Genomic DNA, 15,326 nt, shown 5'->3' with positions numbered 1-15,326 from the left:
TGATAAGTTCAGTACCTACCTGTCAAAGGAATGAAACTGCATAGGAAGAATAGCTTGCGCTTCTCTCTTCAATGCTGGATCTGGGTATGGGATAGGTTCAGGGCCACATTCTGCAATTTCAACTGGGGCAGCCACAAGACTTTTCAATATTTCCTTGACATTGATGCCTTTGGTTTGACTAATACTAGATATGGATGGTGCTGGTTTCAACAGTTCACTGGGGTTCTCAGTTAAGCTTTCCTGTGATTTTTTCACTTCAGATGACAAAGTGGATAACAGTTCACTCATGGCGTCAGGGCCTGTGCCCGTCTCTAATTCTGCCCCATTCAGGATGCTAGCCACTTGCTCCTCTCCAATTCCTGAATCTGTATGTGGAATGGAACTTTCTAGCTGAATATCTTCACCAGGGGTGGGTGTTTCTTTTTCCTTTATAGTGTCTGGAAATGTAGCAGGTGTTTCTGTAATAAAAGAAACTGGTTTAAACAAAAAGCTTCTCAAGTGAAAATCTAGTATTTATTAATAAAATATTCTCACATATTAGAATAAAGAAAATAAGACCTGTGAGAAACAAAAAAAAATTGCTAAATGGATGTGCATAACAACAAAACTGAATTATAAAATACTATCCATGTACATTGTTCAGAAAGCATCAGCAGAACCTTGTTTCTTTTAAACGCCATCTGGCATTTCAAAACTGATGTCTTTAAAAATGTGGAGAAACTGTACCCACAACAATTTCTTTTAGCAGCTTATAAAAATTATTATGTGAAGTTCCCCTTTATTCTTTCATTGTTAGCTACCAATCATACAAGAGAAATGGTTATACTTCTCTCATGTTACCTTAACAATATGAAGTCATTTTATACTTTTGGTACTTCAATAATCAATAAATAATATCTAATTAAAATATTTAAACTAGTGAAAGATGTTACTTTAAAATCACATACATATCATACCTAAAATTCTGAAGTTAATAGCAAAAAACATGCAAAATGATTATTTTAAAGAGATAAATACTTTAATAAAAAATAATGTCCTAGAGAATTTGGCCTATACGTGCCTTTACGAATAATTATTTTGGAGTATTTATTCTTTGTGAATAAATATAAATTTCAATTTGTGAAAACTGAAGCAGATAAAATATTATATATAGGTATAAAATATACATACAATATTACCAACTAAATTTTAAAAAATTCAAATGCTAAATGCCTATCAAATTTCATTATGCAAATGTTAACATGATGATGTTCCCTATATAATAAAATGTTAACAAATTCTAAATGATAACCTTAAAAAATTTATGTAATCTAGGTATATTAGGGATAATAGCTCTTAATAAAGTCATGTTGAAGAAAAAAATAAGATATTATAGGGAAATTACTTTCAGGTCTTATATAAGATAGATACTTAGTTAATGTTAGCTACTTCTATTACTCTGACTTATATTTAAGTTTATCCTTTGTAAAACAAGAAGGGCACACTAACTTATTTTTAAGTTCTCTTTAAAAATGAACATCTGTAAGTTCTATAAAACTGCCCTTAGATTCTTGTTATTTTGGTTGTTTCTTTGTTTTGAAATACTATTAGGACAGGAAATCAGGTGACTGCCCAACAGGGAATAGACTATTTTGATTTCAGCAAGACATCTCACAAAACCTTTGTTGAAGTCTCTAGTAAAATACATAGAAATATTGTTTTGGTGATAGTATTTTTGGGGTAGGATAATAATTAGTTCAAAGATTTATACACACATACTAAAGGATGAATCATAATGCGAAGGGATTTCTTAAGCAACAGTGCTTAATTCTGAGACTCTACTAGACAGTTCTGCTAGTTTCTTAACTATAGGTTAATGTCATGACATCCAAATTTACTGAGCATGTGAATTTATTTTTTCTAAATTTCAGAATAATTTTACCAAGATTCAGAAAAAGATACCTTTTATTTCTTTTGATTCTCCTTTTCTTTTGATTCAAACTGTATTAGATACATACACTACTTTAAAAATATAACATCTTCATATTATTCAACCTAATATACAACTTAAATTAGCTAAAAATGTACATCTCTCAGACTTGAGTGTTTTCCACATATTTATTACATAGGTTTATTTGTTTTCTCAAGGATGTCAGAATTGAAAGAAAAGATTAATCAGTAGAACATGACAATAATATTCAAACACTGGATGACCAACATGAAAAACATGAAAAACAAGGTAGGACCTATTCTTTGTTGTTCCAAGACTAAAAATTAGGTAACTGCATGAAAGTTTTGAGAAGACAGATAATTTTAATAATACTCCTGGAAAATCACTGGAGAAGGAAAAAATAAGAGGTAAAGTAACAGTTTCACATTTTTAATAAAACCTTGTGAAGAAAATTAGGATTTAGAATAATAGCATTTGGAATAAGCAGGAAGGAAAAGAATGAAGCTGAGAAGCAATCTGGAATATCTATCTTAAGAAAAAGAATGGAGACATGCCACTAACTGAGGAGGAAAGCAAAAGATTAACAAGTTTATTCAGAAATATTTTTTTTGCGGCGTGAGGGGAGTGCCTGGGTGGCTAAGTAAGTTGAACGTCAAACTCTTGATCTTGGCTTGGATCTTGATCTTGGCTTGGATCTTGATTTCAGGGTTGTGAGACAGAGCTCCCCGTAGGGCTTCACACTCAGGGGGGAGGAGTCTGCTGGAGATTCTCCCTTTCTCCCTCCCTCTCTCCCTCTGTCCCCCATCTCGTTCACACTCTCTAAAGTAAATTTTTTTAAAAAAGATGTATTTTTAAAAGATTTATTCATATATTCAAGGGACAGCATACATATGTGCGAGAGTGGGGGGAGGGGCAGAGGGAGAGACAATCAAGCAGAATCCCTGCTGAGCAAGGAGCTCTACGTGGTGCTCTATCTCACAACTCTGAGATCATGACCTGAGCTGAAACCATGAGGTGGACACTCAACCAAATGAGCCACTCCAGCACCCCTGCTCAGAAATGTAATGAATTTTGAAATCAATTGAGTGTAGAATCTCTGAAAGATTTATAGCTGTTGAGTAAAAAGAAATATAGTCATGTATTTTGAGATTATTCAAACTGAGATGATAATTGATACTTCAAAAGTTGATGTAATAAGCTAGGAATAAAGAATGAGAATACAACTATTAGGCACTTATTGCTATTATTAGAGGTAACTACTGAATTTATTCAACACATATTTGCACCTATATATTATATATTTGGGGAGCAAAAACAATTGTGGCAGAAAATCAGTAGAAAATTAAACAGCAGTAGTAAAGTCTCTACGACAATAGGACAGAGAATGTAAATGCAGAAACAAAAGAAGGACTCTAACATTGACAACAAATCAGTGACATGGTTACCAGCATAGGCTAAAATTTCTTCCAGAATTTAATTCTAAAAAGGCATATAGTCACATCTAGCACTTAGTCTGAATTTGGCTGATCTACAGATTTGGCCTAGTTTGGCTTTATCCTAATGCGATGTTTCAATATCTTTATTTATGGCATGTTTTACATTAAGAGCTACATAAAGATGTAAACTTTTCAAGTAATATGACCTGAAATATAAGCATTTTGCTACAAATAGAATATATAAGAAGTTAGTATCTTTGATTTAGTGTCCACAAGGTACCATATAAAAAGATTTTTCCACCAACTATGTAATTTTTTGCTTTTCTGTTCAATTGACTCTCAAAGAACAATAAAAATCTATAAGTCACTAATCAGATACTTTAACCTCAAATAAATGTTGACCTGTCTAAAATTCAATTAAGGTATTAAAACTGAATATTGGAATACTTTCTAATGCCTCATCAAAATCTTTACACAGTAATATAATTTTAACATTATTTTTACTGTGACTGATAAGCCAACAATTTCAAAAATGAAGCAGTAATTTTAATATTTCAGTAAGAATGCTATTCACATAAATAAGCATTATAAAGCATATTTTGTGATATTATGTAGAAATAAAAATAAACACCAATGGAAAATTTTATAATAGCACTCGCAAGTAAAAAACAGATTAGTTCAAAGGCCTACCTTAATTTCCCATTATGCATTAACATTTTTTACATAATATACTCCATTGATAGCATCAATTTGAGTTTGGATAACATATATTTCCAGACTGCTTCTCTAGGACACTAAACTACTTTGAGGATTTAACCTAAGGGACTTCAACAGGATGTTAAGCATGAACAAGAGAAAAAGTACAACTGATCGCAGCTGCATCAGTTGTATCAGTGACAACAGAATTGTAATTTTTCAATTGTTCTTCCTCGATCAGTGTCTGTACCAAGAGGCCAGGTTAATACACAAAGCAGAAACATGACTGGCCTGAGTGATCTTAACCTTATGAAATTAGGCAGCTGCATGCCAGATGCCTCGTTTTCTTACTGATTTTCATCGAACCTAATGAGTTCACCTAATAAATACTTTTTAGGAAAAATGTGGGGTTAACTTCAACAAATAACATGATTTCTATATGGGGACCTCATTTATCACAAACTTTTCTCCAAATATCTTGTATTACAAAAAAAAAAAAACCAAAAAACAACAAAAAAATCTTGTATTACAGTTATGTGTAAAATGTTTCAATGTCTTACTTACCAAATTATTCAAATTGCTATTTTCCAAACTATTTAAATAAGAAATGACATAAATGGAACATATAGCCTCTTCTTAGTATAACACTAAAATTACATTAGTTATTTGCTCAAGTAGTAATACTAAGCAAACTAAATCACATTAGAGTAATTTAAAATATAAAAACCGATATATAACTAACTTGTATGTTTTATGTTAAATCCCAAAATGCCAAGTTACACAAAAATTGACCTGAATTCCAATGAAGAAAAAAGCTGCCATATATAAAAAGATTTGAAATCATTATTATTCATTTTACACAACAAACACTGCACTGAGTAATTTTTTGCAATTTATTTATATATGATTTATTTTTTGTTACATTAAACGTATAAGAATACGTCAGGAATTTAATATTACCAGTGAATATGCTCGTAAGAGACAAAATTATAATTCAGAATAAACAACTAAGATCCAGAAAGGTACTTCTAATTGATTGTAATATATCGATCTCTTTATCTTACTTGGAGTAGATTAGCTTTTGGGATGTGAATACTAATGATTTTCATTAAATTTGGAAAGTTTTCAGGCCAGTTTCCTTTTATTTTATTTATTCATGAGAGACAGAGAGACAGAGAGAAAGAGAGAGAGAGGGAGAGAGAGAGGCAGAGAGAGAGGCAGAGGGAGAAGCAGATCTATGCTGGGAGCCTGACTGGGGACTGGATCCCAGGACTCCAGGATCACGCCCTGAGCCAAAGGCAGATGCACCTAACCACTGAGGCACCTAGGCGTCCCACAGGCCACTATTTAAAAATTCTTTCTTCCCAATTCTGTCTCCTTTCTCTTAGGCTCCCATTATTTGTATGTTGGTTCACTTGATGGTGTCTCACAGGTCTTTGTGGCTCTTCACTTTTCTTCCTTCTTCTTCTCATTCTGTTCCTCAGAACAATATTCCTAAGATAACAGCAATTGACCTGCCTTCAAGTATGCTGAATCTTTTTTCTGCCAACTCAAATATTCTGTTGAACCCCTCTAATGAATTATTTTAGTTATTATGATTTTCAACTTCATATCTCTTTTTAAATTCTTTTCTATAATTTTTTTTACTGATAATCTCTCTGGTGAGATAGCACCCTCATATTTTCTTTAGAAAAATGTTCCTTAAAAAAAAGTGTTCCTTTAGTTATTTGAGCATTTGCACAATAACTGGTTTAAAAAGATTTTCTAGTCAGTCCAATAACAGGGCTTCCTCAGGGGCAGTTTCAATGGACTGTTTTTTTTCCCCTCTATCTTGGCTATACTTTCCTGTTTCTTTAGAAGTGTCAAAAAATTTTTGTTGAAAACTGAAACATTTTCAGATAATGTATGACTTTTAGAAATCAGATTCTTCCTATAGGGCTCATTGTTACTCTGTTTATTGACTTTCTTAAAAAAATTCTATACAATTCTACTATAAAATTTTATAGAATTTTGTTGGATATTTGATATTTTTTGATATCCCCAGAACACCTGCAGTCATTGAAGTTTCTGTTCAGTTAGCTCAATGATCAGCTAATGATTAGACAGAGACTGCCTTAATTATCTTGTACCAGTACACCTTCCACTCTTTGCCAGAGGCTCTGGGTGTGTGGTAGGGCATGCTTCTGACAATCTGCCTTAACCTTCATTTCTTGCTTGCACAGAGCCTTCAAGGTTACCCAGAAGTAAATGATTGGGGCCTTCCCAGGCCCCTCCTGGAAGGTCTTCCTTTTAAGCTTTTGATAAGGTTCTTATTTGCCCCAACTGGTACTGCCACCTCGGGGAGCTGCAATATTAAAAAATCAATTGCTGCAAAAAAAAAAATCAATTGCTGCTAATTATTTCAAAAAACATCTAGGGCTTCTCATCAAGTTAAGTTCTGATCAGGTTAAATAATGACAAGCTCTGTGAACAAAGCTTTCCCAGGGAGCTTCCAGACAGGTCAGATAGTGACAGTGCTCAGTGGACTTTCTGAAATTTCCAAACTTAACTGGCTTCCTTCCAGTGCTGCTAGGCTGCTGGTTTTCACAGCTACCACAGTTGTCTGCATGCAGACATTCAAGGATACCACAGAACTGAGGAGAACTGGATACTAATAGTGCAAGTTAAATCACCAAACAGCCTGATATTCTTAAAAAGATTCTGCAGTTTCTCTTGAATTAGCACTCTCTGGATTGTTGCAAGCCTTTGACAACTGTCCAGATGTGAGCAAAAGATAATTTTGACAATTTTTGCTAGCATTCTTATTGCTTTTTGGAGGAGCAGTTCTTTGGAGGTCCTTACTCTATTCTTTCAGAATTCTTTGAGTGATGTTTACAATGCCAATTTGTACATTTTGAGTAAAGTATCAACTATCAATTATAAAATATTCATATATACATATTTTGCTCTTCATTAGCCCTATCTTGTTGTAGTACTCTTTAGTTCTTTTCTTCTCAAAGAAAAAACACTTTCCCATTGAAATACATCAAGCACTTCCATAGTGTTATAGGGACAACCATTAGCACTAATAACAAAATGCCAACATATAAGCCTAAAACTTGTCTTCAGTTGCAGGAAAATAGAAACAGCTAAGTAACAGTATAATTCTATTACCATCTATCAGATAGGCCACAATTTGCATGTTATATACAAGGTTAAGAGTTCAGGCTTTGAAATGAAGACTCTTTGATTTTCAGTATAGACTTATTTACCTCTTATTAGCTTTGGGATACCAAATGAGCCATTTAAGCGTTCTCAGTTTCAATCTTTTACCTGTAAAACTGGCATAGTAACAGAACACACATCAAGTACACATTATACATTACAGTTGTGATGATTAAAGAACATAATTTATAAATAGTGCCTGGCATCAAGTAACCTAAGTTTTTGTACCTACTGCTGCCATTATTGATTTTACTGTTATCATCATCACAGTCACCATATCCTGTAAGAAAATATAGAGCCAAACCATCTATCAGTTATTCTCTCTACTCATCAACTCCTGTCTTTCTTAGCTCTGGCCCCTCTATCTGCAGACCAGTATCTCCTATCCTAAGAGAACAACTTTTCAGCCCCACAGCCCCTTATATTTCTAGCCCTTAAGCTGCTTTGGTTTCTTCTCCTTTTTTGAAGGGATATGTCATGACTGAAAAATGATAGTGATGCAATCAAATTGATCAAAGTACCAATTCTGGCTTCATAACTTGCTAGTTTTCCATGTGATCTTGGAAAAATTAGTTAGCTTTCAGAATTGCGGGGATTGTGCTTGAAAAATGTGTATCTTAAGTAGGCTGTAAGGATTAAGACACTTGTTAGTCTATCACCACTACTCTCCTTTCTTTGATTAAGCTTTTCAAAGACTTAGAAGACTTCCACAGACATCTCAAAATTAATACATCTAGATACACTTCCTTCCCCAGGCTAGGGAATTTTTCAGCCATTCCTTCTTCATGTAAAATTTCTTTCTCTCTTCTCCTTCTGGAAATCCTATAATGCAAATGTTAGTATGTTTTGATGTCCCATAAGAACATCAAATTATCTTCACTCTTTCTTATATTTGCAGCTTGGGTTATAGGAGTTCTATTATTTTGTCTCTGAGTTGACTAATCCTTTCTTCTGCTTCATCTAGTCTGTTCTGGAACCACCCTAATTTTTAAGTTTTTTTTTTTTTTTTTTTTTTAGCTCTGTATCTTCTAACTAGTATCTTTCTTATTTTCCTCATCTAAGTTCTCACTATGCTCACACATTCTGTTTCCCAGTTCAATTAGTATCTCAATGACCATTTAACTTTTTATCAGGTAAACTACTTATCTATATTTCATTAATGTTATTTCTGAGGGTTTTTTTTTTCTTTCATTTGGAACATATTCCTCTGTTTCTTCATTTTGCTTGCCTCTATGTCTTGGTTTCTAATGCATTGTATGAAATAACCACCTCTCCCAGGCTCAAAGGAGCAAACTCCTATAGGAGATGAATCTTGCATTCAACCCAAATGCTGTTGTCTCTCAAACCTTTGCACTTATCCAAGCAGCCCGCTACGTTTTAGTAGCTCCCAGTAACTGATGATGTGCTAAGACGTGCCAGTATCCCTAAAGGAAGAATCCTGATTCAGATTAATTAGATGACAGACCCTGAGGCAGCAGCACCTTAAATTATGAAAATATATATGGTTCCATGGAACCAACAATGTAAATCCCACTGGCCACAAAAGCCAGATGGTATGGCAGTGTCCCCAGTGGCAGATGCAAAAAAAAAAAAAAAAAAAAGAAAAGGGTTCTGGGAGGAGTGCACATGCTCTTTATTGAGAGGTACCAAAAACCTGAAGCAAGGAAAAGAAAAGCACCAAGGTGGCATCCACAGGCTATATGCCTTGGGATCAACTCCACAGGCCATAAGATATGGGCCAAAGGCCAAGTTTCAGGACGAGCAGAGAGACCACTTTCACAAAAAAGACTAGAGGGTGTGTCCCAGTCTGCGGTCTTGGGTAGTACCCTGGTAGTGGCAGCCTGCCAAGGACTGTCACTCAGCTTGGCAAAGTCCTGTAGGATCCAGGAATAAAAGCTCCCATACCCAGAAGAGCCAGGTGATCAAGGGGCATTCCCTGGGTGGCAGCTGCAGAAAACAGAGCACAGAAAAACCAGGGCACCAGAGACATGTAAAGCTCCCCTCCGGGAGACACTGGAATTCTAGAGTGTAGCAGAGGGAGTGTCCAAATATGGTGCCTGTCTTCTAAGGTCACTGGAAATGATTAAAGTCAGCCTTTATTTTTTTAAATAAATTTATTTTTTATTGGTGTTCAATTTGTCAACATACAGAATAACACCCAGTGCTCATCCCATCAAGTGCCCACCTCAGTGCCCGCCACCCAGTAACCCCCACCCCCGCCCACCTCCCCTTCCACCGTCCCTAGTTCATTTTCCAGAGTTAGGAGTCTTTCATGTTCTGTCTCCCTTTCTGATATTTCCCACTCATTTTTTCTCCTTTCCCCTTTATTCCCTTTCACTATTTTTTATATTCCCCAAATGAACGAGACCATATAATGTTTGTCCTTCTCCGATTGATAAAGTCAGCCTTTAGATGCATGTTTAATTAGAAGCCTGCCCCTCAGGGTGTAGCCGTGATGATTAGCTAATAAGCCTTCTTCCCAGAAAGACAGATTTCCTGGGTCTATTGCCTCTAGTTGTGCCCTGTGGGTGGGAAATGTTTCAGAACTCTTTCCCCATTGGTTACAGCCCTGTTAGATTCATAAGCATGAATTGCCAGAGTCAGGTGATATATAGTTGTCCCCTGGTAGCAGTTGCAAAAATGGGACATTGGACTGGAACACTCCTTTCTGGGTGACACAGATTATTACAATCCTGTAACACCACAAATACAAGCTCCTCTGGCCTTCAGAGCCAGGTGGTCAAGAGGTTTTCCCTGGGTAGTAGCCATAAAAATCTGGATAACATACATGTATAAACTAAATTCTCCAATAAAAAGATATAGAATGGCTTAACAGATTGAAAAAAACAAAAAAAAGGACCAATCTATAAGCTGCCTACAAGAGACTAACTTCATATGTAAGGACATGCAGAGAATAAAAGTGACAGGATGGAAAAAGATATTCCATACGAAAAGAAAGGTGAAGTAGCTATACTTATATCGGAAAAAAACACTTTATAACAAAGACTGCAATAACAAACAAAGATGGTAGTTACATGTTGATAAAGGGGTCAATTCAACAAGAGGATAAAATATTTGTAAATATTTATTTATCCATCACAGTAACACCTAAATTTATAAAGCAAATATTGACAGACCTATAGGAGAAACAGAGAATAAAGAAACATCAGGCTTAAACACTACATTAGACCAGTTGGATATAACAGATAACATATAGAACATTTCATCCAAAAGCAGACAAAAACAGAATACAGTCTTCCCAAGTGCACACAGAACATTCTCCAGATTACATTATGCCACAAAACAAGTCTTAATAAATTTTAGAAAACTGAAATTGTATCAAGCATCTTTTCTGACCACAATGTTATGAAACTAAAAATCAGCTACACAACGAAAACTAGAAAATTCACAAATACGTGAAGGTAACATGTTACTAAACCATCAACTTGTCAAAGAAGATATCAAAAAAGAAAAAACATACCTTGAGACAAAAGAAAATGGAAATGTAACATACCAAAAAAATTTTTTAAATAAAAAATTTTTTAAAAAAGAAATATAACATACCAAAATTTGTGGGATGCAGCCAAAGCAGATCTAAGTGGGAGGATCATAAAAAGAAATGTTTACCTCAAGAAAGAAGAAAATTCTCAAATAGTCTAATTTATATCTCAAGGTGTAAAAAAAAAAAGCTGTAGAAAAAGAAGAATAAATGAAGCCCAAAGTCAGCAGAAAAAAAAGGAAATAATGATGACTAGAGTAGAAATAAATAAACAGAGACTAAAAAGACCAAAGAGAAGAAATGGAACTGAAAGCTGGAAAAAAAAAAAGCTGGTTCTTTGAAAAGATAAAGAAAATTGACAAACCTTTAGCTAGATTCATCAAGGGAAAAAGAGTACTCAAAATCACAAATGAAAGAAGGGCTCTTACAACTAATATCAAAGAAATACAAAGGATCATAGACTACTACAAATAATATTATGCCAATGAATTAGACAATCTGGAAGAAATGAGACAAATTCCTCGAACATACAATCTAACAAGCCTGAATCCTAAAGAAACAGAAAACCTGAATAGACTAATTACTAGTAAGAGACTGAATCAGTAATCAAAATCTACCAACAAACAAAAGTCTAGGACCAGATGGCTTCACTAAACATTAGGGAATTAGTACCTTTTCAAACTCTTCCAAAAATCAAAGAAGAGGGAGCTCTTCCAAACTCATTTTACTGAGGCCAGCATTTACCCTGATATTAAAACCAGACAAGAAGGCCACAAGAGAAGAAAATTATAGGCAATATCCCTAATAAACATAGATGGAAGAATCCTCAACAAAATATTAGCAAAGCAAATTCAACACATTAAAAGGATCATATACCATGATCAAGTGAGATTTATTCCAGGGATACAAGGATAGTTCCACATCTGCAAATGAGTTGATGTGATAAACCACGTTCACAAAAAGAAGTATAAAAATCGTATGATAACCTCAATAGATGCAAAGAAAGCATTTGACAAAATTTAACATCAGAATTTTAAGATAGATTTTATTGCTTTTATTAGAGAGAGAGAGAGCGAGCGAGCAAACAGGAGCTGGGGGTGGAGGGGGGAAGGGCAGAGGGAGTGGGAGACACTGGGATCATGACCTGAGCCCAAAGCAGACGTGCTTAACCAAAGGAGCCATCCAGGCACCACTTAACACTAATTTACTATAAAAACTCTCAACATAATGGGTACCGAGACCTCAACATAATAAAGGCCATATATGACAATCCATAGCTAACATCATCAGTAGCAATAAGCTGAAAGCTTTTCCTCTAAGATCACAAACGCGACAAGGATACCTACTCTAGCTACTTTTATTCATCACAGTATTAGAAGTCTTAGCGAGAAAAAATATGCAAGAAAAAGAAATAAAAGGTATGTAAATTGTAAAGGAAGAAGAAAAACTGTCACTATCCTCAGATGACATATTATATATATTAAACCTTAAAGACTCCAACAAAAACCTGTTAGGATAAAAAATTCAGTTAGCTGTGGATACAAAATCAGTATCTAGAAATCTGTTGCATTCCTATACACTAATCATACACAATCAGAAAGAGAATTTAAGAAAACAATCCCATTTACAATTGCATCAAAAAGAATAAAATACTTAAGAATTAATTTAACCAAGACCATAAAGAACTGTATATTGAGAGCAAAACATTAATGGAAAATAATGAAGAAACAAATAAATGGAAGATACTCCACGCTAAAAAATTAGAAGAATCAGTCAAAATGCCCACCCTACCCAAAGTAATCTACAGATTCAATGCAATCCTTATGAAAATTCTAATGGCATTTTTCACAGAAGTAAATAAATAATCCTAACATTTGTACAAAACCACAAAGACCTCAAAGAACTACAGCAATGTTGAGAAAGAATGAAAAAGCTGGAGGCTCCATGCTCCCTGATTTCAAACTATATTACAAAGCTACAGTAATCTAAGAGTATGGAATTGGCATGAAAACAAACATACTGATCAATGGAACAGAATATAGAGCCCCTAAATAAACTTATGCTTATATGGTTAATTTACAACAAAGGACTAAAAAATACACAAGGGAGATAGGATAGTCCCTTCAATAAATGATGTTGGGAAAACTGGACAGCCACATCCAAAAGGATGACACTTGACCACTATGTTACAATATACACAAACATTAACTCAAAATAGATTAAAGACTTGAATGTAAGATCTGAAACTGTAAAACTCCTAGAAGAAAACATACGTGGTAAACTCCCTGACGTAGGTATTGGCAATGTTTTTTTTTTTTTTTTTTAATCTGATACCAAAAGCAAAAGCAACAAAGCAGGACAAAATAAGACACTATCAAACTAAATCGTTTCTACATAGCAAGGAAATCATCAACAAAATGAAAAGGCAGCCTATTAAATGAGAGACAGTATTTGCAAATTATATATCCAATAAGGGACTAATATAAAAATATATATAAGGTACTCAATATAACTCAAAAGCAAAGGAAAATCCATTTTTTAAAAAGGCAGGTGATCTGAATAGACATTTTTCTGAAGAAGACATAAAGATGGCCACCAAATATATAAGAAAATGCTCAACATCAGGAAAATGAAAATCAAAACCACAATGAGATATCACTTCATACCTGTCAGAATGGCTATTATCAAAAAGACAAGAAATAACATCTTGGTAAGGATGTGAAGGGAAAAGAGCCCTTTGTACATTGTTGGTGTGAATATAAAGTGGTACAGCCACTATGGAAAACAGTACAGAAATTCCTCAAAAAATTAAAAATAGAACCACCATATGATCTAGCAATTCCACTTCTGAGAATTTATCCGAAAAAAACAAAAACACTAACTGGAAAAGATGAATGCATTCCCATGTTCATTGCAATATTATTTACAACCAGCAAGATATGGAAACAACCTAAGTGTCCATCAATGGATGAATGGTTAAAGAAACTGTGGTGTACAAACAAAATGGAATATTATTCAGCCATTAAAAAGAATGAAATCCTGTCATTTGTGACACTACAGATGGACCTCAAGGGCATTATGGTAAGTGAAGTAAGTCAGAAAAAGATAAATATCATATGATCTCAAGATAGGTATCATATGTGGAATCTTAAAAGAATCAAGCTCATAGATACAAAGAAGGAATAGGTTGTGGTTGCTGGGGCAGCAAGGGAGACATGGGTAAAGGGAGTCATATAGTAAAAAGAAAAGAAAAAAATTAACATACTGAAAATGGAAGTCTTGGTCATTCTCTTTAACCTGACTTACCAGTACTGTTTGCTTTGATAAATGGCCATTCTATCTCAGAACTTCAGACAGATAGCCAGGCATTATCTTTGGAAACCTGGCATACCCTATGCCCCACATCCAATCTGTTACCATATACTTTCACTTTTACCTCCATACTATGTCTAAGTTCTCTTCCTCTTCAATCTCTACTACCACCACACCTTCGTGCTATGCAATAGCATCACTTACCTAGAGAGCAATAGCTTCCAACTGGTTTATCCAGGTTTCCTTAATGCCCCCTTTAATCTATTCCCTCATTATACCCAAAATACTCTTGTAAAATTGTAAGCCAGATTATGATACTTATAGCAGATCAAATTATGAACACTTTCTTTAAAAATATCCATGTCCTAACTCTCATAACATATGCCTGATACCTTACTTTAGCAAGAAGGACATCAAGTGGGAGGGTTTTGCCAAAGGAAGACTATCCTGGATTATCCAGGTGGGCTCAATCTAAGAAGTCCTTAGAGGAAAGAAACCTTTCCTAGCTGTGCTCAGAGGAGAATGTAAATACAGAAGAACAGTCTGAAAGATGCATTGTTCCAGGTTATAAAGATGGAGGAAAGAGGAAGAATGCCATAAGCCAAGGGATATGGTGGTCTCTAGAAGCTGAAAGGCAAGGAAAATGGATTCTCCTCAAGAGTTTCCAGAAATCCACACAGTGTTGTCAAAGCCTTGATTTTACCTTAGCCAAATCCATATTATCAATAATGAGCTGAAAGAAAAAAGTGAAGTGTGAAGTTGAAGAGTAGTCCAAATCAGCGCTTCTCAAATTAATTGTGAAAATTTACCTTTTTTTCAATCTGTCACTGATTGACATTCTGAAAATGAATTAAAAATAATTTTAAAAATTAAGTACACAAAATAAAAGCAGAGCTGTTTTTATTATTTGACTCCATAAACAAAAAATAAAATTCAATTTAACCAGAATAAAGATAACAATGGGAAAAAGAAAATAATTATAAAACTGTTCATGTTGTTCACTGAAAGTGTGTGTACAGGTGACCAATATATACAAATGTTGTTATATTGTGACTTTTTCCCATTACATATCACAAACAAACAAAGAGTTTAAGCAAAAGAGTGATTCTCCAAATGAGATGCGTATATAAATGTTTTATATCAACACTGGTAATATAAATATTTAAAGTTGATAATATGACAGTGGCAGCTTTTTGCTTATTAACTTATCTAATCCAAGTTGAACTGGCAATAATGTCACTCATGGGAA

At 34.4% G+C, this 15,326-nt stretch overlaps 1 protein-coding gene across 15 annotated transcripts in view; it reads right to left on the bottom strand.

Moving 5' to 3' along the window:
• The window catches only part of NBEA (neurobeachin), a 662,404-nt gene that overhangs the window by 430,100 nt on the left and 216,978 nt on the right, over positions 1-15,326 (bottom strand). For all 15 annotated transcript variants that reach the window (XM_072719992.1, XM_072719993.1, XM_072720000.1 and 12 more), the window contains one exon: positions 20-458. In XM_072719992.1, coding sequence (XP_072576093.1) covers positions 20-458 — 439 coding nt within the window. The remainder of the gene's footprint in view (positions 1-19; positions 459-15,326) is intronic.

The sequence above is a fragment of the Vulpes vulpes genome, chromosome 9 (assembly GCF_048418805.1).
Source record: "Vulpes vulpes isolate BD-2025 chromosome 9, VulVul3, whole genome shotgun sequence".
Classification (NCBI taxonomy): Eukaryota; Metazoa; Chordata; class Mammalia; order Carnivora; family Canidae; genus Vulpes; species Vulpes vulpes.
This window is presented reverse-complemented; position numbering and strand designations above follow the sequence as displayed.